General features: G+C 37.2%; 1 protein-coding gene across 1 annotated transcript in view; it reads left to right on the top strand.

Moving 5' to 3' along the window:
- Positions 1–12216: 12216 nt before the first annotated feature.
- LOC122803806 (extracellular calcium-sensing receptor-like) overlaps positions 12217–23396 on the top strand; it is a 284562-nt gene continuing 273382 nt past the window's right edge. The window contains exon 1 of the mRNA XM_044073491.1: positions 12217–12398. Coding sequence (XP_043929426.1) covers positions 12217–12398 — 182 coding nt within the window. The remainder of the gene's footprint in view (positions 12399–23396) is intronic.

Genomic DNA, 23396 nt, shown 5'->3' with positions numbered 1-23396 from the left:
CCCACTTCCTCTCCCCCTCAGCAAGACAGACCCATGCAACTACCTTTTTACTACCTTCACTAATGTATGGTGCTCCCCTACTAACCAACCTATCTTCCTCCATCTCTTCTAAACTAGAATCCTGTTACAATAAAATATCAGAGTTCGCCACCACTTCCCCATACTCCACTCACTACTGTAAACCTCTCCACCAGCTGCTATGGCTAGAACTCCCAAACTACCTTGACTACCTCCAACTCATCACCACTCACAAGTATTTTCAAACCAACTATATGCCCAGCACTAACAAACATCTTAACATTATACACCCCAAACAGAATTCTAAGATCTACCCACCAAAATCTAATCTCTGTTTATAAATCAAAATGTCCTGCTGGTGAGCCTCTCCTATCCTTTTCTGTCGCCAAAAAATGGAATTCTCTCCCTCCACCTCTAAGAATGTTTGAGAACTCTGAACACTTCAAAACCCAGCTGCATTCTTATCTCTCCCAGAAATGGAAATGCAATTGCACTCCACCTACCTAACCTGCTTAATACATAAATACTTTATAACACACAACGTTTGTTCTTCCTTACATGCTATTGATTAACCCTATGTACTGCCTTCATGCTAATGCTACCTTTAGACCACTCTCAGAGGATTTAAACCTCTATATTAATTTAACTCATGCTAATATTCATGCATAAAGAACTCATCCATGCTAATGTTACTTCTATATCATTCTCAGATGATTTAAACCTCTGTATTAATTTAACCTTATACTACAGTTCTCAACCACTAAACATGTAAATATGCTTTACATTCTTCTCCAAGTTGCTGTTTAACTTTTCTTTAGTTTTTGCTATTTTGTATGTGTAATTTGCTTAGTTTGTTTCTGTTTCCACTATGTACTGTACTTCATATTATGGAGCTTGTACTATGTATTATTGGAGCTTTTCTCCCCAGGCCTCTACTGAAAATGGGCTCTTTGAGCCCAGTGGACCTCCCCGGTCATCAAACTGGAAATAAATAAATAAATAAATAAGACATGATATATATGGACATGTGCAAGAAGTGGCCATATTTGTGAAGACTAGGTCAAGAATATTGGGCCCCCTAGTAGGATCATTAACTATTTGCGAAAGAAAGTTAGCTTTTATAATGGCAAGAAGTGCTCAGTATGTTGACCATTGGCAGTGTAGGTCAGCCAGTTTATTAGTGGACAATTTCCAGTAGGTCAGAAGATAAGATAGGCATTATACCAAAATAAATAAATAAATAAAAGCTAGACATTATACCCAGGAACAGAGGGAGTGCTCTCATTACTCACAAACCATGTTAATGTAACTACACATTTGAATGTGTTCAAATTGCTGAAGACCCTCGAGTATCATTCTCCCTTGTTAAATCAGATATAAATAGTGACCTTTTACTTTAAGACCAATGGTACTTTCTCAGCAAATAACTCTGTTTAAGGATTTCTCATAAGCAACAATTATTTGGTTACTTGATTACTTAAATAAATTCCACCATAATCCTTCAGTAATACATCCCATTGTAAAAGCTGCCGCCTATGTGTCTAACTTTTACTGCTACTGAAATAGATGTATTGATAAGGCAGTCTATCTGCAGCAAATATAATGCGAAATTTAAAAACAACTCCCTATGGTGGAACAGCTGCATACAGTGTCATAAGTGGGGTGGGAGAGGTGGGATAAGTGGATAGATGCCCCACACATATTTTGTCAAGGGGCAGCTTAAAGATGAGCGTGAACTTAAAATAGTCATTAAATTCAAAAACAATACTGCAAATCTTTCTTTCTTTCTTTTTTCTTTCTTTCTTTAACTATGTCTGGAAGTCAAGAATTGAAACCCACAATGATCAGAGCTAGTTCACAATCAACAAATAACAGAAAAACCACCTAAAAGAGCAGAAACTGAAAACTGGTGAAATAAAAATAAAAAATGCCACCAAACCTGTACAGAACGGTAACACTTGGCTTAGTCTTTTTCTGCAATAAAGTTTGTCAAGTGTTACCATTCTGTACAGGTTTGGTGGCATTTTTTATTTTTATTTCACTAGTTCACAATAATACTGCCCATTCTAGCACAAATGAAATAAGTAATATCCTTATGATTTAGTGCAAAGTTTACTACACCCACAGTTATGGCTATTTCACAGATTCCACTGTCCCAGCCACACCATTTAATTTCTATGGAACAGGTCCTCTCAGTCATGTCAAAAGCTGCAAACACCTCATCCACGAACCCTGATTATTTATCAGGTTGACTGATTATCAGTAACATTTGGATTATCTGAATTCCCTACTTAACTCCTTTGAGCTATTCCTTTCCTCTAGTTACATTCTTGAAGTCTAGAAAACAGCCATTGTAATGCCACAAGGTCGGCCCAACCATGGCAACTGTAGACCCATTACTCTGAGTATCCTTATATGTAAAGGTGTGGAACGTAATATCTCACACCTCATTAATATGGCCACTGAAAATCTCTCAACCCTGGGCCATCATCATTTCAGCTTTATCAAAGGCAGATTCTGCCTCTTTAACCACATTTATTTCTTTGAAAAAAAGGCACCAAAACAGTAGATAGTAGTTATGCGGTGCATACAGTATATCTGGACCTGGTCAAGGCCTTTGACACTCTGTAAATAATTATGTTGTGTAGAGGATAGCAAATGGGTTGTCTAACAGAACCCATGTGCCTAGAGTTACAGGTGCCATTTTTGAAAACAAAAAATGTTACCAGTCACATACCAGAGGGCTCAGTGTTGGACCCTTTCTTATTTGGCATCTGTTTTTTAGACCTTCAGACCAATAGTCCTGGCCTATGGTTCTCTATTTTTGCAGATGACTATAAATTTGTTGTTATTCCCCTGACTCGCAACAGCTCAGTTTAATTTATCCAAGTCTTTTGGGTTTCTAATACCATGATGGGAATGGACCCCATTCCTAGGTCAGGGTAAGATTAATGTTCATGACATTAATATTGTTTCAGTATTTGATGTTAGCCAAAACTTCACTCGTTTCTGCCTGCAAATCCTGGTATTTTATGACTTTGTGTCTTTCACTATATAAGTTACTGTAATCACTGGGTGTGATCTTGTCTTCTTTTCATGGACTACTGTATTTGGTTTTATTGCATCAGTTTTCTGAACTTGTGGTAAATGGTGATCCCATGTGATATAAACTTCATCATTCTCTCTCTAATGCTTTGTGGTTTATGTTTCTTGTGCTTCTCAGCTAATTCAGTATTGAAATGTTTGCACAATCCTCAGGGCAGCAGCCTTGCCATTTTTCTATGCCTTTTCCTATACAATTAGTATTTTATTAATTTTTAATAAATTTTTTTTAATTAATATTTTAATTAATTTTAATTAATATTTATTAATAACTCTGCAATTAGTGTTGCAATAAAGTGTGCGACTGTTTCCAGTTCTGTTTTACAGAACCTGCATTTGTCTGTTTCTCCTACATGTTCAAGGACTTTGTAAACCAACATGTACATAATCCACTATCCTGAGCCATCAATATTAACCTTACTTCTTTTGGTTTAAATACACCTCTCCTTAGCATTTCTGATCAACATGAAGATGTTCAAGGAGTTTTCCTCATTTCCTCATTTCTTGCCTTCTCATCTGATCTTTCTCCTTAGAATCTTTCTTTTGATTTTTGCTGTCTGATTTTTGTCAACTTTTGGTTTGATTTTCATCTCCTCTTGACACTCATATGCTTCTGCTAAACTAAGCAGGGAAGCCATCTTAGACTTCGTGACCTCACATTTTAAATTTTTCACTATGTTTTGATCTGATGAAGTCAGCAGATACGTACGCAGTGTCACAACTGCAGATTTATTTATTTTTATTTAACATTTGTTTACCAGGAAAGTCCCACTTGGAACAAAGCCAATTTTCAATGGAGGCCTGGGGAGAAATGCTCCAGACACATGTCTTTGTCATGTGGGACAAAACTGGAGCACCCAGAGAAAACTCACACAAATGAAGGGAGGATATGCAGACTCCGCACAGAAGACACTCCAGCTGAAACTCAAACTAGAAAGCCTCTTGCTGTGAGGTGACAATGCTACCACTGCGCCGTACAAATCTAGGCATGTTACTAATTTAAAGAAGGCCCTTATCTCCTTCAGAATGAGGAATATATAATCTTGGTATACAATGATTTTTATGTATCATTTCATAAGTATGAAGCATTTTTCTTGTTTTCCATAACTATTTGGGACCAGTCACCCCAAATCTGCAAGTTAGAACAGGAAGAACAAATTGGTTTATAGCTTGGACATTGTTCCTTGATGTCAGCGCTGTTTTCAATATTAGTTTTAGTATTCTAAAATATTCCTTACTGAGTTTTGTTCACATTTGTTCAAGTTTTATTGCCAATCCTTCATTAATTACCAAATATTTATTCATGCCTTCCTCCTCAAGTTCCTTTATATCACATTCCTATCCCAGACTGATATTTTCTAGCTTCAAATGTTGATTTTGCAAATTTATCAAGACCAAATTACATTCTTATACCATCTGAGAAGGTTTTAACAACTTGTGGTTGTGCTTTCAACTACTCATCTGATGAACTATTCAGTTTTAAGTCATCCACAAAAAGAAGATGAGAAATGTTAACACTTGGTTGTTTTCTGGAAGCCAAGTTGTAAGTATACAGCTTAATGGGTTAAGGGTAAGACAAAAGAGTGGCAGTGACAAAGAGTCACCCTGGAATATGCCCCTTTCAATGTATATCTCTGGATAATAATTTGCCCTTTGTCATGGTTTAATTGCAAAGTGGTCTGCCACTGTTTCATGGCTACCATAATGTAATTGACCAATGTAGAATGTATCTTAAACATCTGTAAACACTCCTTCATCCATGAATATGGGATGCTGTCAAATGCTTTTTTGTAATCTATCCATGGATACTTAGGTTTCTCCCATTTTTGCAATTCTCCATTATGGCTTTATTCACAATTAATCCTTTGTTCCATATGACCTTCTTTTGTTACCCTTTCATTCTGTTGTTATGATTAAGTTTTCTTCTAAATGACTATAAACTCTGTCTGCATCAGTTTGTACATTGTTGGAAGGCAAATTATTGGTCTGTAGTTTTTAGGATGCCTTACAGGTATACTCCTAAGAAGCAGTATTGTTTTTCCTGTTGTTAACAAGGCTGGTGTCTGTTCAGGATGCATATATAAGTAGTTCTTATTCAAATCTAAGCTGTGTAAAGATGTTAATACTTATAGCTAGAAATTTGGTACTGCATCTGTTTTCCATTTAGGAGCTTTTCTTAATTTTGTTTCAATTTCTCTGGTCATTACTACATCCTATTTGAAATCATGTATATTTGAATTTCTTACTGTTTCTTTCACTTCTATCCATTCAGCATCTTTGCTATGTTTCACAGGATCTCCATAGATATTTTGGCAGAATTCATCTCTATTATCTTTTTTTTTGGTGGTGTTCCTATTCCTTTTACTTTGTTTCCATATTCTCTATAAAACATTTTTTTTGGGGGGGGTTCTCAATGAATTGCTTATTTTGTACTTTACCCTTATGTTTATCATTTCTTCAAAGTTCTTCTATTTGTGTTTTGCTTTAGATTATTACTTGCAATAGTGTCTGATAGATTCTGATCAGTTCTGATAATGCGCATTGCTTTTATCATGTTTTTCTTTCTAAGTACTTTTGTCGATCTGTTCCCTATTCTATTCTCTTCCAATAGTGACATTTCATGTCTGAATTGCTGTATTGTTTTCACTTTTTGATGCTTTCATGATGGCATTTTATTTCTTCCCTTTTTTTCCTTTATTACTCTGAATTTTTTTGGGTAAGACTTTGTATGTTATTAATTTAGCTGCACAGTAATATATCCTATTTACCTCTATTATATTATGAGCTTCTTTTAGTAGTCTTGATTATTATGTTCATCTCTTTTATGAGACTTCTAACATTTTGGATCTTGTTTATTTTTTTTATAATCTATCTTTCATCATTCTTATTATGGCTATCCAGCTCTATAAAATCAAGCAACTCTTACCTTAGCACATTCTCTTCAAAACTAAGGGCACATTCTTTGTTCTTTGTTTTCTGCGAGTAGTCTACAGAGAGTCCCATGCCTCATTCCTCTGATGTAGTCTCTTCAGCTGCATCCTGTGTCATCCTTTGCTCTTTCATATGGGAACTCATTAGCCCATCACTCACAACACCGTCAGCACCAGAGTTACCAACTTTCCTTACTCCTTCCTTTGCTGTGCAACTCCGTCTGAACTCTTGTACTGGTTTCCTATTGAAGTCTCCAGAACATCTTCATACAGAAAGTGATCAGATGCATCCTATTCCACCTGTTTCTCTATGATTTGGGGACTCATTGCTCCATCATGCTGTGACGTTACCTGAGTTGGATTTTCTACACTAAATCCTTTACTTCAGGAGTAATCCAAAACTTCTGTTTCTATTTCTTTAACTTCTCCATTATTAATCATCTTTTATACTTTCCCCCTTTGTATTGCTATTTTATTATTGTGACATTTTCCATATATTGGTGACTTTGCCTGTATTTCTCTTCAGATATCTCTAATGCTGCTTTTTTGTACTAGTTAGTTTGGCTTTCTCCTTTTAATAGATATTGCACCATATTAAATCTCTTTTTCTTTCCTATGGCCACATTTCTTCTGTAGCTATCTCCTGCTCCACCTGTTTCTCCTTAATTTGGGGACTCATTGTTCCATCATGCTGTGACATAACCTTTGTTAGACCTTCTACACTAAATCTTTCACTTTGCACATATTCCATAACTTCAGCTTCTGTTTCTTTAGGTTCTACTTTACTTATGTTCTGTTCTGCATTCCTCCTTTGTGTTCATATTTTTTTTTGCATTGTGAAGTTTTCCATATCGGGGTGCCTTTGCCTGTATTTCTGTTTAAATATCTTTGGAGCTGTTTTTTGTATTGATTAATTTGGCTTTCTCTTTTGCATAAGTATTGCACTATATCAGATCTATTTTTCTTTCTCATATCTATGTTTCTTTTTAATACCTTTAAAAAATCTCTGGATTTTATTCTTTATATGTTTGCACTTCATCTATTGCTTCTTTTTTCAGGTGGCCCAAAGTTATTTCGTCAATGGGATGTTTTGCTTGGGCCTGTTGTATTAATGAATGTAAGTTTGCATTTGAAGCTTTTGACAGTTTTTCTTGCCCAAGTATTTATCTTTCTTCTAATTTCTTTTTTTAATCTTTCTGAATATATTCTATTTGGAAATTCTGGACTTCTTGCATAATAGTAACAATACATAATTTTTTCCTTATGCTCAATAGTCCACTCTATCATCTTTATGGCTCTTTTTTGGTCTGTCAGTTTTTGTGGCCTGGCCTAGCCCTGTTTTAGGAATGTTTCTGTGCCTTGAACATTCTTCACTGTCATTTTTTTCCAGTCCTGGCACCAGTGCACATACCTGTGGGCACTTTTTTATCCTGGCACCTATGCAGGCAGCTGTATTTTTTTATGTCTTTTAACCTACCATGTTTAAGCATGTATTCTCCATGATATATGATATATAAAATGCAGTTTATATAGGAGTGTTGTCTTTGTGAGATTTTGTGAAAACAGGGTCCACCACACAAAGGTACTCGCCAAGACATGGGGATGAATTAATTTCCCGCACTACTACTCTTCTTGTCTTGGTGATTTCATTATCTCTCCATTTGGACCTATGACTCACAATTGCTCCAATATGGGTTAGACGATGTTAACAGTTGGTGCAAGGACAATCATCAAAAACTTAATCTCAAAAAACACAGTATAATTAATGTTGGTAAACAAAACATGTTTCTATATTCTATAGGTGGCATATCCGTCCAATTAGGCACTACTATAAGGGAGCCAGAGGCTTTAATTGATAATTCCTCATCTTTGACCATCATATTTTCATAGTATTTTGGAAAGGCTTCTGTCTCGCTCATCTACTTTCCAAAGAAATTTCTTGTAGATCCAGAAAAGCCTTATTTCCCTTTTAGTCATACCTCATCAGCCCAGACTCATTATTGAATATAATACCCTTTTTGGCAAGTATTTGTCTAAACATATCACTCAACTTGAGAGATCCCAGTGGCCTATAAAATCATAGTTATAAGGACAGACTGGCAGTGCCCTCTGTACTCAGTCTCTATAGATACTCTTCAATGGGAATCTGTGACTAGCCTCTTTGATCTCCTATTCCCTCACAGAACAAATGTTTTCCCAAATACCTAGTTAAAGGGTTAAAGGAAAAAAACATCAACAGATAAATAAATAAGACTCGTTAGCATGATAGAGTCATATCCCAATGTATTCCCAACATCTGAGACAAAGATCTACTACATATTAAGCAGAATATCCTCCTTGCAACTGCTGTGGTTAACCTAGATAACTGAATGGGCAGCCTCATCTCACATGCCTGCCTGCATGCACACACACACACACACACACACACACACACACACACACACACACACACACACACACACACACACACACACACACACACACACACACACACACACACACACTCTATCTTGTGTTGCCCTGCTTGAAGGAACTTCATAATATGGGTTATAGGCAAGGCTTCTAGGACTTACTTGTACACCTATGAGCTAAGAGTATATAAAAGCTTACTGGTAGTAACAGGGTGTTCTTTTCTTACTGAGTGTATGTTTAAAAGGGAGAAGTAGGCCTGTCAGATCAGTGTTCTTCTTCTCTGCTAAATAAATGTAACTAAATATGTCCGAGAATTGCAATAAGAAGTCAGTGTGATATATTTGATATTTGACTGGTTGTCTTTATTTTGGCTGAGTACAGCACAATTGTTCTAGAAACCACTATTAGGTGAATAGCCTGGAGAGTAACAGTTAAACATGAGGAAGAGGACTAGACAATGTAAAGAATGAATATTTAAATATATTATATGTATATTCTCCTTCTTGTGTAGTATTTTGATCTTTAGGATGGCATAATTGCAATATTTTATGTATTTGTAATATCTTGTTGAAAGATGTCTGAAGACTGATACTTTGAGAATTCAGTATAATATGGATAAGAGATGAAGTCACTGCAGTACATAAAACACGGTTCACCTTACAGTATGACACACAGTGCCATTCTCTACAACAGGCTCTCATGTATATTTGGCAAGCCTGACATGAGGTGTCACATACCATAAAGCCAACCCTGGGTTTAGCTCAGTATGATCTCAGTTTCCCAGATAAGGAAAATAAATTACTTTATTTTGTACTCAGCAGTTAAATTTATTTATTATTTATTTATTTATTTATTTATTTATTTATTTTACATTTGGTTACTGGGAAAGTCTGACTGGACACAAGTCCTTTTTCAGCCGAGGCCCGGGAAGAAAAGCTCCACATATAATACAGGTTAAAATCTCCACAAATAACACAGATCCTTATAATATAATTACACATGTACAAGGCATAACACTATACATTTTTCATCAAATAAAGCTATGATAATTCATTAAACTGTACATCAGTAAAAACATTCAGTATGATATAGTATTATAATACTATAAAGTATACATCAAGTGCCTATACTTACAAGAAGAAGTAAGTGTTGAGAGGAAGAGAGAGGCATGAGAAATGAGACTAGCAATATTAAGAGAGGTCTACAGCTTGAAAATAAGGGAGGAGTTTTTGCCCTAGGGTGAGCAAAAAGAAGCTGAAGTTAGACTAGCCTGGGGCATCACGATGACAAATCCAATTAGTTTGTAGGTGTGTTTTTAGAGATTTCTTGAACTGAGCTAAGGACATTGTGGCTGATATATTAGTGGGCAGAGAGTTCCATTTTTTGGCAATAAAATTTGAATAGAGGGAGGTCCAGCAGAGTTGTTGATTTTAGTGACTTGAAGGAGAGGTTTCTTGTTGGAGCATAGGACCCTAGTACTGGAGTAAGAATGTATTAGGTTTTGTGATGCAGGGGGTTTCTCGGGGTAGTAAAGAATCTTATGGGTTAGTATATGCTGGTTATAAAGGTGAAGATGGGGAAGTTCAAGCCAGTTGAGTTGTTTAAGGGTTGAGCAGTGGTGTGTTTGGTATGGGCTATTGGTAGCAAACTTTGTAGTTTTGTTATAACAGGCATCAAATTTGGTTAAATCTGATTTTCTAAGATTGTTGAATATAGAGGAAGCATGTAGAAGTGTAGAGATGAGATGTGTTTGTGCAATTTTAGCCCTGGTGCTATTTGTGAGGAATTGTTTATTTCAATATAGTCCCCCCCAGTTTTTTTATGTACTTTCTTTATGGTGAGTGAAATGTGACTGTCAAAATTCATGTTGCAGTCTATCTCAACTCCTAGAAGTTTGGTGTGAGTGACTGAAGAGATAGTTGTTTTATTGTTAGAAAAGATAGTAAAGTGGGTATGGGAGTGGAGTGATTAGTAGGGTGGAATATGAGAAGTTTGGTTTTATTGGGGTTAAGTATTAGTTGAGAGTTGGTAAATCATTCTTCTACAGAGAGGAAAGAGGCTTGTGTTTGTAATTGCAGTTCTTGGAGGGAAGGAGAGGAGCAGATTAATGTCACATCATCAGCATATTGGATGACTGAGGCAGGTAGAGTAGAGGTATAGAGGTTATTAGTGAAGATAGAGAAAAGTAAGGGACCAAGGATGGAGTCTTGAGGAACACCTATTGTGACAGGTAATAAAGGTGAGAGTTCTTGCCTCCACTGTACTGCTTGCTGTATACCTGTCAAATAGCTTTGAAACCAGGCAATGGTGGGTTTACTAAGATTCAGTTCAGATAGGGATTTAATCAGTTTGTTGTGGTTGATCATATCAAATGTCTTAGAGAGGTCAAGAAAAATAACAGAAACAGTTATCATTATTTCTGTGGTTGTTTACTATGTGGGTGAATGACAAGTGCTGTTGTGGTGCTGTGATGGGGCCTGAGACCATGTTGAGTGTTTGTGAGAAGGTTGTGGGTGTTGAGATGATCCATGATTTGTGTGTATACACCTCTCCAATATTTTGGACAGAGGTGAGAGTATTGCTATAGGCCGATAGTTGGTTAACTCTTTTGAGTTGCCCCCTTTTTGGAGTGGTATAATTTGAAAAATTTTCCAGATTTCAGGGACATAATTTTTAGGTATCAAATGGTTGATAAGAATGGATACAGTGTATGCAATGGCATCAGCAGCTATTTTCAAAAATTCAGCTGGCAGTTTATCAGCAGCTAAGGTGACAGGTTTTAGTTTCTTAAGAAGTTTCTTAATTATATCAGTAGAGACAGGATGGAAGGTTAGGCCATTGTTTTCACTATGGTATTTGGGAGTTTGTTTGGAGGATGGACAGTTTTGAGAATTGTCTAGAGAAAGAATGGATTCAGTGAAGAATTTGTTAAAATTGGTGGCAACATTGAGTGAGCTATCAGTTACAGTAGGAGGGGGAGTTCCTCATTTTCTGGGAAGGAAAATATCCATAATTCTTTGGGGTTATTTTGATATTTAGTTTGTATATTGTAGTACTAGCTAATTTTGTCATTTTTACACATTTCTTTGATTTGTTACAGAGTAAATGATAACTAGAAATTAATTTCTCACTTAGTATTGTATAATTGTAATAAAATCATATTGCAATTCTGTTGATGGAAAAGGTCTCTGCAAATTAACTAGGAGGCAGGCCTAAAATTAACTCATCCTGAGGATTTGTGAACTTTTGTAAATCCCTGTGAGTCTTGCTTTTAATCTGTTTTGGAGGAACACATCAATGAAATCAGTTCTGAGGAGCTCATTAGGGAAGGCTCCAAATGGGTAATTTAGAAGTGTTTGAAAGGCAAACAGAAGCTTGCAGAGATGTGTATTTATATAACAAAGCAGTGCAGGAGAAGTGAGTACACAGACATTTACTATATATGCAATGAATATTATTTATTTATATTTTAAAAATATAAAATGTGATTGCGTTAGAAACATTTTAAATGAGTTTAGTAACATTCTAAAACAAGAATATCTCAGATTTTATTTCTTACTCTGTCTGTAAGAAGATGGAAATGTCACACCTTAGGTACCTTTGCAGGTTTTTAGGACAGGAGTATACAGTTCAGGAGATCATATGTTCTGAGATCCTGTTTAAATGAATGCCGCCTTTCTTCGTGTTCCTTTTGCTCATCTTTCTCCTTTTTTATCAAGTAGTGATGTCAGCTTCAGTCACCACATTATTCTTAATGGTTTCTGTTCCAGCTTATGTGAATGCAAAAGTCACTGGATGTCAGCTGAGAAGTTTAAGCATTGATGGGTTCACCAGAAAAGGAGATATTAATATCGGAGGGATTTTTTCAGTTCACTTTGGAGAGCCTGTCACTCAGATTCCTTTTACTGAGCTACCTGATGCAGTACTGTATAAAGAGTAAGAAAAATCTTAACCTAACTTTATTTATGTACTTATTTATTTATATTTGTTTACCAGGGTAGTGCACTGATCACTATTGACCAATTTCAGGCTCAGCCTAGGTAAAATACAAAACATTTCACAAACAAAAAAAATAAAAAAAATGTAAGCAATAACAGTATTGTTCAGACTAGGGTTACCCATTCCAGGGACCTAAATATGGCCTGTGACTTACATAGGACAGATTTAACTCCCAGTGACTACCGCATCTTTGGAACAGGCTACCAATTCATGCTAAACAGAACACCTCTATGACACTGTTCAAGAGGAACATGGACGAGTGAATGGGGCATAGTAAATTCTTACCAGGATAGCACGCACAACCCTCCTGGACATTACATTGGGATGAAATGACTATGCTTAGAATGACTTCCAGGTGAGTGACCTAGTAATCTCTAATAATCCTATGATAATAACATTGACAAAAATATGTATATACAGTGAAGTGAACTAGCATAGTGCAATGACCAATGATCAAACAGAGTCTAATATATAGTATATACATTAGTTTCTAAACTGGATCTATCTTCATAGATAGGTTAGGCAATATATCCTGTGCTGAAGCAGGATCATTTGACTTGGACGAAGAAATGCTTCTGGAGTTGCATTCTAAATTTGGAATAACTGTTGGTTTCCTTAATGTCATCGAGGAGAGCTTGCCAAAGAGCAGGTGCCTGACAGCAGAAAACATATGCAGTGCTATGGAGTTTGGTTTTAGGGGTAATAAGAGTTGGTGAGGCTTGAACGTAGTGTCTCAGGTTGTATGAGGAGTTTTTTTTTTCCTGAAGCTAAGCTGCAAGGGGAGTAAATGTGTGGAGATGGAGTAGTTTGTAGAGTCAGGATCCAAAAAGTAGGTTAGATCTTTGTTTTATGGGTAGCCATTTGGCTTTTTCTAGAGAAATACAGTTATGAATTGGTATATGCTGTTACAGATTGGTCTGTAGTGTGGCAATGTTTTTCATGGAGGCAGAAGCAAAAAGTGGAAGCCCATATTCAAGATGAAAAAGGAGAACTCCTTTGCCAATGGCCGCTCTTGCTGGTTGGAATAAAAAAGGGGAGATCTTTTTGGCCCAGAAGAGGAGGGAGTTTATTTTGGCTCTCACTTTGTCTATGTGGAAATGGAAGTCTGGTGACTAATCAAGCCATAGTCCTAGAGATTTAAAGGTGGAGGTTTTCTCTATGGAATAGTTTTCTTCTTGGTGGTGTTGAGAAAAAGTTTATGGTTTATGAGCCATTGGTAGAGATCATGTAAATCTAACTGGAGTTACCACTGAATGCTGGTATGAGAGTGACCTGATCTGTAAATGACCTTGTCATCAGCATAGGGGATAAGTGGAAGGTGGAATGGCATCACTAGAAAGTTTGTTAATGAATTATATAGGCAAATAATGGCATGGTGATTATGGCAGTAAGAAAAATATAAGTTGAGACTGCATAGTTGCATTTTACCACAATTTTTAATAGTAAAATAATGCATTATTCATACAGGTAAGTAATAAGGCCTGTTCGCTACTATTCACATCAAGATTTTGTAGCATGTATTTCCTAGCTATATAAGCTATTTACCAATGGGAAGTGTAACAGACAAGCAATAGGTCTAAAGTCAGAATACCTGAGTAAATACAGATCACTGGTTTATCAATCATTATTGTATATTTTCTGTGCATACAAAAGCAAAGGTAAGAAAGAAGTAAATTAATGAACGTGGATCTGAACATACATTACCAGGAATCCCAGTCCATTTAGCCTGTTATCTGTGAAAGTGAGCTAAGCTGGATCTTGGTACTTTTATTTTTAATTTTTTGTGGTACTCAGTAACCACAGAAAGATCTATGCATTGAATTCATCAAATTGCAGAATGCTTCTTCATGCAGTATGTACAGGCATTTACTTCTTTCTAATGTGTTTTTTGTTTATCTGTGTGTGTGTGTGTGTGTGTGTGTGTGTGTGTGTGTGTGTGTGTGTGTGTGTGTGTGTGTGTGTGTGTGTGTGTGTGTGTGTGTGTGTGTGTGTGTGTGCGTGTGTGTGCGTGTGTGTGCGTGTGTGTGTGTGTGTGTGTGTGTGTGTGTGTGTGTGTGTGTGTGTGTGCGTGTGTGTGTGTGCGTGTGTGCGTGTGTGCGTGTGTGTGTGTGTGTGTGTGTGTGTGTGTGTATATATATATATATTTTTAGCACATATCCATTTACACTACTCTATGAGTATCATGTTATATTTAAATAAAAAATTATCAGACAAAACAAAGGCTTAAAATGGATATGCACTTTTAACAAATAAAAACATTACAGAATGAAGTGTAACTCCTACATTTTGAGCAAGGTGCTCTTTTTGAAAGAATGACCAGTGCTTAAAAAAGAAAATGAAGCTTAAAGCAGGTTCACACATAGTTACTAGGCTAGCTGCTTTTGTCGGCCATTTTAAGCCTAGCAAATTTCCTTTTCAAATGTGAGACTCAAAACCTGTACATGTGTCTGTGAGGTAAACACCTTAATCATTATGCCAACCCCAACAAGGTACGGAAATTGAATGCTTGTTAGTCATAATATATATAAATCATGTCACATTACAAAGTGTTTTGAAAGAGAAGCATAATCAGATTTCATAAATAATTAATTTTTTGTTATGGCATTTTTTTTATTGCAAGTTTGATTTCAAAATGTACATACTTGCTATATCATTTGTCATTTTACAATATTCCTTGATGACTTCATGTGAACAAGGAACAGCTTGCTTTTTTCCCCATTCTGATGAAGTCTGATAACTTGGAAGTTGAGAGTGCTCATAAAGTGATCTGGTGAGGACAGCCTTTGCATTTTGTTTATTAGTTATAAAAATGTCTAAGCCTTCCTTGCGATTTGGCACTGCCACATTCTTAGGAGTTGTCATTATGTAGACTAGGGGATCATGATATTATCTAAACCAGTGTTTGTGAGAGTATGTCAAGGGATTGCAGGCACAGCGATATTGCCTTGGAGAAAATAGCATGCAGGTGGGAGGGGACTAGGAAGGCAGGAAGTAAGGAAGAGGAAGGGGAGGGGGATTCACATAAACATTGATGGGTGAGTAGGGAAAGAGTTTTAAAAGCCAAAGGCAGACAGGCAAGATGTCTTCTCAAACTGCAGAGGCAGTACAGAGCAGAACACCAACTCTCTCACCCTTCCTTGTAAAAGCAAAAAGAGGTATAGATAGCATAAGGTTAGAACTGGCAGGCACTGACTGATTGATAAGTGGAGGTAGGTGCTTGATGACCCATAATCATAGCCGGCCTTAGGCATAGGTCATCTAGGCAGCCACCTAGGGCACCAATCTAGCAAGGGCGCTTTTCCAATAAATTCGATGGTGTAAATCCACCAGGATGGGAGCACCAGGTGGTGGGGGGGTGCTGTGGAGGCCTTTTGCCTAGGGCACCACTTATCCTAAGGTCGAGCCTACCCATAATGATGATTGCACAAGGGGTTAGGAAGGAATTTCCTGTTTTTTTTTCTCATCATAGCTTAGACAGCTGTTACAGCCATGAATGTAGAAGGGCAGACTTGGAGGGCTAAATTGCAAAGGATTGTACTTGGCCTGGGGAGTGGTGCAGGCTCGGACATCCTGGCCCTTTTCTGGGTGGACTGCCCCATGGTATAGCAGGCAGATTGGGAGCCACAGCCTGAAGTCCTGCAAGAGGCAGATCCCCTTCAGCCACTGGTATATGACTGAAAGGTGACAAGGGATAGTCAGTGTTTGGTTGCAGATCCCTTCAGCCATTGGTGTTACTTCAGCACTGACAGGGATTGCAGTGGTACTTTATGACCTGATTAATTTTACTTCCTTCCAAGTTCTGCCCTTTGTGTGCATCTAAATATTCTTTTTTTTTTTAATCTTTTCCCAAACACCTTTATTGAATTATCACTTGTGACACAGGCATACTGTGGTGGTGGTGCTGCGGTAGCATTGTCGCCTCACAGTTAGACGTTGCTCTTCGATTCTCAGTTAGAGCGTCTTCTGTGAGGCGACATGCATGAACGGGCATTCCTTCATTGAAGGTTGTGTGTTAGGCCTGGCAAGGCAGCACATAAAACTCTACTGCCAATCATTAGTGGACCAGAGTTCCGCTGTGGCGACCCCTAACCGGGAAAAGCCGAAAGAAACAAAGAAGAAACAAACAAACTTGTGACACAGGCATATTTACATTCATATAAAAATAATCAAACTGTATTAGAATAACAAACATTATACTTCACACAGATTGTTATATATCATATAACCTAAGCAACATTGCATAAATTATTCCATTCTTGCCTTTTTTAAACCAGAAACATCTTTAGTAAATCATCACTTACTACATAGGCAATCATACATTTATATAAATGAAAACAAACCACACAGACACAGTCCTAGTTGCAAGCATTTTGCATCACAAACCATAATGACACACTCCCAGTTGCAAACATTATACATTACTTATAATCTACCTTTCTCACTCAAACATTATAAAGCTCATTTAAGTCCTGCCGCCTTTTAAACCCCATTCCTCCCTTGTATATATTGTTCCCACAATTCCCATTTTTTCCTATGAAGTTTGCTCCTACACTTTTCTAAAGATATTGATTCCAGTTGTTTTTTTTTTCTCTGTTACTATGCTCACTACTTCCAATATAGTTGGTTTAGATTTTGATTTCCATAACATATGAATATTTTTGGTTGGCACCGATTTGGTCTGAGTGACACTGACTTCTGATATGGCACTAATACATAATTCAAACTTGAATGTGACAGTTTAGTTCATATTCCTGTTTTGAGATTATATTGTAATATGAAACTATGTCCTTAAATGAGTGCTGTTATTGTAGCTGTTGCCAATAATTTTCACATTGCAACTAAGTCATAAATACTTGTCTTGTTTGTTGGAATCACATGATCTCTCCAAAACAACTAAAGAAAATAAAGAATGATTTAGTATAAAAGTGAGACAGTCCTGCTGTGCTTCATAGAGATAGAGATTTGCAAAACTTATTTTTTACTGGACATGTACACAATGTTTGCTGAGATGGATATTGTAGTTTTAATTATTAGCAAGTATTAAGACTGGAGGCCAGAAATAATTCTAAAATCAGAAAGAAATGGACCATTTTTCAGATAACATATTATGTGTAGGTGATGGAAAGATAAAACAGGGTGTAGACTGTTATAGCCAGAACTTCATAGGCTTCTGCATGTAGGAAAATTTGAATTAACATTTCTGAAGAACAAACTGTTGCATAATCCATAACATCTTCATTATCTTAAATCACAAACCTAGGGCCACAGGTAGAATTGGTCTCCTACTACATTTTTATTTAAGCTAAAATTACACTGACCCAAATGAAAACATGTACTCCTTTCATTCATGCACATTATTTCAGCAATGGTTTGCTAAGAGGGCCATACTGCCTGCATATATTTATGTATTTATTTATTTGTTTGTGTGTTTATGTTCACAGTATTCTTTTCTACATTTCTTTAAACAGTTTGGTTTGGGATGTGATAATTACATCCGAATTCACAGCATGTGTCCATGAGTGACCCTTATTTTATCTACAGTAAGAGTGAGGCAAGGAGATATTACAAAAGGGGGGGGGGATGACAATGAGCAAGATGCTTGCTATATTATATAAGCTAAGTATAAAGTTAATGGCTTTAACTTTACAATAAACTTCTCTAATGCAAAGTGGAGGGGGTGTCATCATGATGCATCTCTGCATAACCACGTGTGGGCAATGATAGGAGTGTCGATATTTGTTTTAGTTTATTTTGCATTTATACAACAAGGTAGTACACTTGATAACAACTGACCATTTACAGGTACTGCCCAAGTAAAATAATTCACAAAGAAGAAAAAAGTGGAATAGAGAGGCAGTACATATTTAAGTTCAGCTCTGAAGGTGAGGAAGCAGAGTTGTAGTTCTTTTAGGCGTGGGGAGATTCCCATAGTCTAGGAGCAATGATGGAAAAAGAGTGGTTGGTGCAGTGTGGCTTTGTTTGTGGGGCTGGAGTTGCAGGGGGTGTTTAGAAGAAGTCACTGTGGTTGTATTGTGCTATGTTTGGTATAAAGTTTCACAGCTAGTTGCAGACTGAGTTAGATTGGAGAAGAAGAACGAGCCAAGTAGTGGGTCAACTCTGTGCTTCACTGGCAGCCATTTGGCTCTTTTGATGGTGAGACAGTAGAGCTCATGAGAGTGTGAGTTAGTGATGAAGCAACAGATTTTGTTTTTGATAAATGGTAGTGTGGAGAAGTTTTTCCTAGAGGTTGTTAGTTTCTTTGTTATTTTCTTCTTATACAACAGCTGAGCCAGTGATTCCTGCTACTTGTACTTTCAGCATGACTGTTACAGTAATTCTAGCTATGTTAACAACAGCGATTATTTGACCCTGACGACCTCTTAATTTAAATGAAAAGGAAAGAACTGCTAGCTACTGTTACTTAAGAATTGACAGACTGCAGTGTCTGAACATACCCAGACATTCTATTCGACCCTGAAATTAAAGGAGAACCTCACTCAAAAACTATATGGTTACTGTTATTTTCTAATTTGTTATACCCCAAAATGATGTGAAGGAGGCTGCCATGGCTAGCATTATTTTATTATATAGTCGATGGCTTCACCTTCTGAATGCCATGTTAGAGGGACAGAAAGAAATCCTTATGATGAGGGATCATTTACTGTAGTTTTCTCTCTCATCAGTTGACGACATTGCTGTGACTGCTTACTTGTCACTGTCAAAGCATCAATCTGCAGGTTTAATTACTTTGTTTCCTTTGATTTGTATCAGTCGCTATCTCTGTTGCAGCAATTTAAGGAATGTTTGAATGACAGGCTTGAAAATGTGTCAGAAAAATTATTAAACAGACTGTAAAATCATTAGTTTTTTCTTTAAATAGCAGTCAATAACACAGGAGGTTCAAGTTCAAAATGTTTTACTAGTGTACACCAGGAGGCAAAAGACTATACAAAACAAGTATAGAATTTTGACTAGCATGATACAGGAAGTAAACTTCTTTAAATACACTATACATTCAAGCTGCGCCCACCTTACTGACGTAGTCAGTCACAGGGCACCTACATCATTACAGTCTACAATATTCTATTCATAAGAAAGTGCTGAGGTTATACTTTTTAAAAACTTTCCCATGAGAATAATACAGCCTTGCAAGGCACCTGGTCTGTTATAATGTCTTTCTGTAAATGTTGCTCTTTCAAGGTTCCAGTCCTGCTCGAATACAATAGTCAGTTTGGTTCTTAATACACTTTTTTGTTCCTTCTGGCAACATTAAGTAATAGCAGCTGTGCTGATAATATTCACAAGGCCAACTATCTCAGAGGAAGGAAGATACATGCTTTTTCCTGACCCAGCAGATAATCATTAGTGAAAAACATAAGCTTGCTGAGCTGGCTGCTGCCAGGGTCAGAGTTCAATCACACTGCAGCACCAAAAGCTTCAAGCAATTACATGTAAGATCATCCTTACTGCCATATTGTAAAATAGAATAAAATGCATTACATACTATTTGCTTTTAAACTAGCACTTCATGTATGTTTAAGTACATATTTTTCTAACATTCTCCCTCCTTTTAATTCTTTTTATTCTATTCAGAAATATAAATAACATCATTTCGTTCCCTAGCCTTTTCCTCTTAGAGATTTTTAACTAGGCAAGTCATTTGTTTTATATTTCAGAAAGAACTTCATTTGGAACTAACAAATCCAATTCAATGTCTTGATACATAGTCTCGGTTACAGTTACATCAACAAATTCTCTGACTAGTCTTTTTATACAGGGTATCCCTCAACAGACACATGCTCCTAGTATGAGCAAAACGACACAAATGGCAATCAAAATATTCATCAAGATTGACCCCCACCCACCAAACAGACTCTGGAAAAAGTTTGTCAGTGGGTTTGGGCCTGGTTCAGTCATGGCCGATACCTGCTGTATTACCTCTAGATGATCGTTAATTTCGTGTTTATTATCTGGTATGTATGCACAGCATTCTTCTTTGATAAGTGCGCACGTACCACCTCTCGCCGCTAGGGTGAAGTCAAGAGCCATTCAGTTTTGTAGCACAACAGTTCTCATTGCATTCAGTTCATCAGTTATAAGTTCGAGAGCGGAAAAGGTTGCATTACTCATCACTTCAAGAAGTTTCGACAATTTCCTCAGCTCCCAGATCGATTTGACTGCTCCATAGGCTGGTAGTATTCCTGCCCAGGATATAACACTGTCACTCAAGTCCATATGAGTTAATTTTTCTTTATCTTTTACGGATGAATGGTCTTTCCAGCCAGCCTCGATCTTACCCACTGGATTAGCAGGTTTTTCAACTGAGTTCCCAGTCCTTTGGGCCATATCTCTTACGTTTCGTATCTTACCTAGAGGTAACTCAGCAGTATGCCTTATAGCTGGAACCAGATAACCCAAAAAACAACTGCCAGACCAATTCTCAGGTAACCATTTATATGCCTTTTTCCCACAAACAAAATAACAGTTTTCTACTTTAGTACTGATGCGGGTTAACTCTGAATGAAACATTTTCTTGTTGTTTTCATTAAGCTCAAATATGAATCATAATTTGTGCTACAACTAGTACTTTTATCTTTGGCCTTAATATAGCATTTGTAAGACACAGTTATGTTACAGTTACTCCAACCAACTTGGAGTGTATCATTTTTATAGAAACAAACAATTCCTTTTTGTGTAATAGGTAAATACAATGCTACTTTGTCCTGTGACCTCACAGAACCTGTGTCAAAAAGTAGATTTTCCCAAGTCTCATTTATTCCCAGAGGGACAGCGGACATCAAAAGTCCTCCATGTGCTGTTGGTATAGCAGTACAAACCCAGCAGTTTGAAACGTTCATAGTCTCTACATATACACGCTTCATGGCCAGGTATGTGTTAAAGTTTGAATGCCAGTCTATAGATAGTTCATCACGTTTTGTCAATTTCATTCGTGTGGTCATATGCAGGAAGAACCACAATAAAAGACAAGTCACCACAATCATAGTCAACAGGTGTATAATTAGCAAGACAGTTAAACAATTTCTTTGGGGTTGATTTGCATTCTTATACACTTTGCTCCTGGCCATCCTGCTTTTGTGGTGCATCAGTTACAAAATGTTTATCTAGCTGAAAGTTCTTCACCGGTTTGCAGTGTGTCAGATGAACCCAAGACAACCTCTCAGCAATCTTTACTGCAGTAGGCGTTGCCAACAGTACCTGGTATGGACCTTCCCACTTTGGACTTGTCCAATTTTTCTTCTTGATAACCTTCAACCAAACCCAGGACCCCGGGGTCAGCACTGCTTCCGGTTTCATTTGTTCTTTATCTGAAAAAGAGTTTAACTGCAAAACAGTCTTATTGGTTAACAATTTTTTCATATGACTAGCTATTGAGCTGTCAGCCTCCAGCTCTGCTGGCATGAGTGCTTTCCATTGTGGCACATAATATGCCCTCCCAAATATTATTTCAAAGGGGGTCAAGCCCTTTACATTTGGAACTGTTCTCATGCTTAGCAATGCCAAAGGCAAACAGCAAATCCAATTCTTCTGGGTCTCACTTATCAACTTCCTCAACTTATTTTTCAAAATCCCATTATATCTTTCCACCAGTCCTGCAGACTGGGGGTGGTAAGCACAATGATTTTTCAAAGAGATCCCAAAGAATTTCCCAAGTTGTTGGATTGTCTGATTGACAAAGTGTGTCCCATTGTCACTATAGATTCTTTCCGGTATGCCAAATCTAGGAATTATTTCTTTTACCAGGGCCTTTGCCATTGTTGCTGCATCCGGATTTCTGGTTGGAAAAGCTTCCACCCATTTCGAAAACATATCTATAATCACTAAGCAGTATTTTTTCCCTTCACATTTATTCAATTCTATGAAATCCATACAAATAGTATGGAACGGATATGGTGGTGTAGGAAAACTCCCTTGTTTGGGTTTGAATGCCCCTTGTGCATGATGTTTATTACAAATGTGACATGCTGCACAAAATTTTTGTGTATAATTCGTAAATCCGTATGTTTGGAATATTTTATTTACTAACTGTACCATCCCCCCTGTTGAGACATGGCTCTGCCCATGACTCAACAAGGCTGCATATCTAAATAAGTTAGATGGTAGTATTGGCTTTTTTTCTTTGGAGATGTACAGTCCGTTTTCGAGGATCGCACCTCGTTTTTCCCACTTTTGTTTTTCTGCCTTTGTAGTTAATGTCTGCATTGTTTTTAACATTTCTAAATCTAGAATCTCAGATGGTTGTAATTCCTCATTCAAAAGTAAAGTTTCCGAGTCTGAGGCTGCTTGCTTAGCAGCTGCATCAGATCGTGCATTACCTTTTGAAATCGGATCCTGTTGTTTCGTATGAGCTACACATTTACAAATAGCTACTTTAGTAGGTAATTGGATAGAATCCAATAAATTCAAAATAAGTTGTGCATGATTAATTGGTTTTCCAGTGGATGTTATCATTCCCCTATTTTTCCACTGTTGTGCAAAAACATGCACTGTAGAGAAAGCATACTGACTATCAGTATATATGTTTACACATTTGTTTCTTGCTAGAGTACAGGCTCGTGTCAAGGCTATCAGTTCCGCTGCTTGAGCAGACAAATTATGTTGCAGTGGTTGCGCTTCCAAAATGTCTGTGTCTGTGCCTACTGCATACCCTACTAGGTTCTTCCCGGTAGGACCCTTTCTGCATGAGCCGTCTACATAAAGTGTTACTTCAGCATCATCCAAAGGTAAATCAGTAAGATCCTGTCTAGGTGAAGTTATTTGCTCGATCTCCTGTAGGCAGCTGTGTGGCGTGCCATCTACAGGGGTCGGAAGTAACGTTGATGGGTTTAATGTTGTACAATGTTCAATTGTCATATGGGGCTGGCTCAGCAATATGGCCATACAAGAAAGATGCCTAGCAGGAGACAGGTATGCTAT

The sequence above is a fragment of the Protopterus annectens genome, chromosome 6.part0 (genome assembly GCF_019279795.1).
Source record: "Protopterus annectens isolate FY-2018-M chromosome 6.part0, PAN1.0, whole genome shotgun sequence".
Lineage (NCBI taxonomy): Eukaryota > Metazoa > Chordata > Ceratodontiformes > Protopteridae > Protopterus > Protopterus annectens.
Note: the sequence above shows the minus strand (reverse complement) of the source record. Positions and strands in the feature narration are given on the sequence as shown.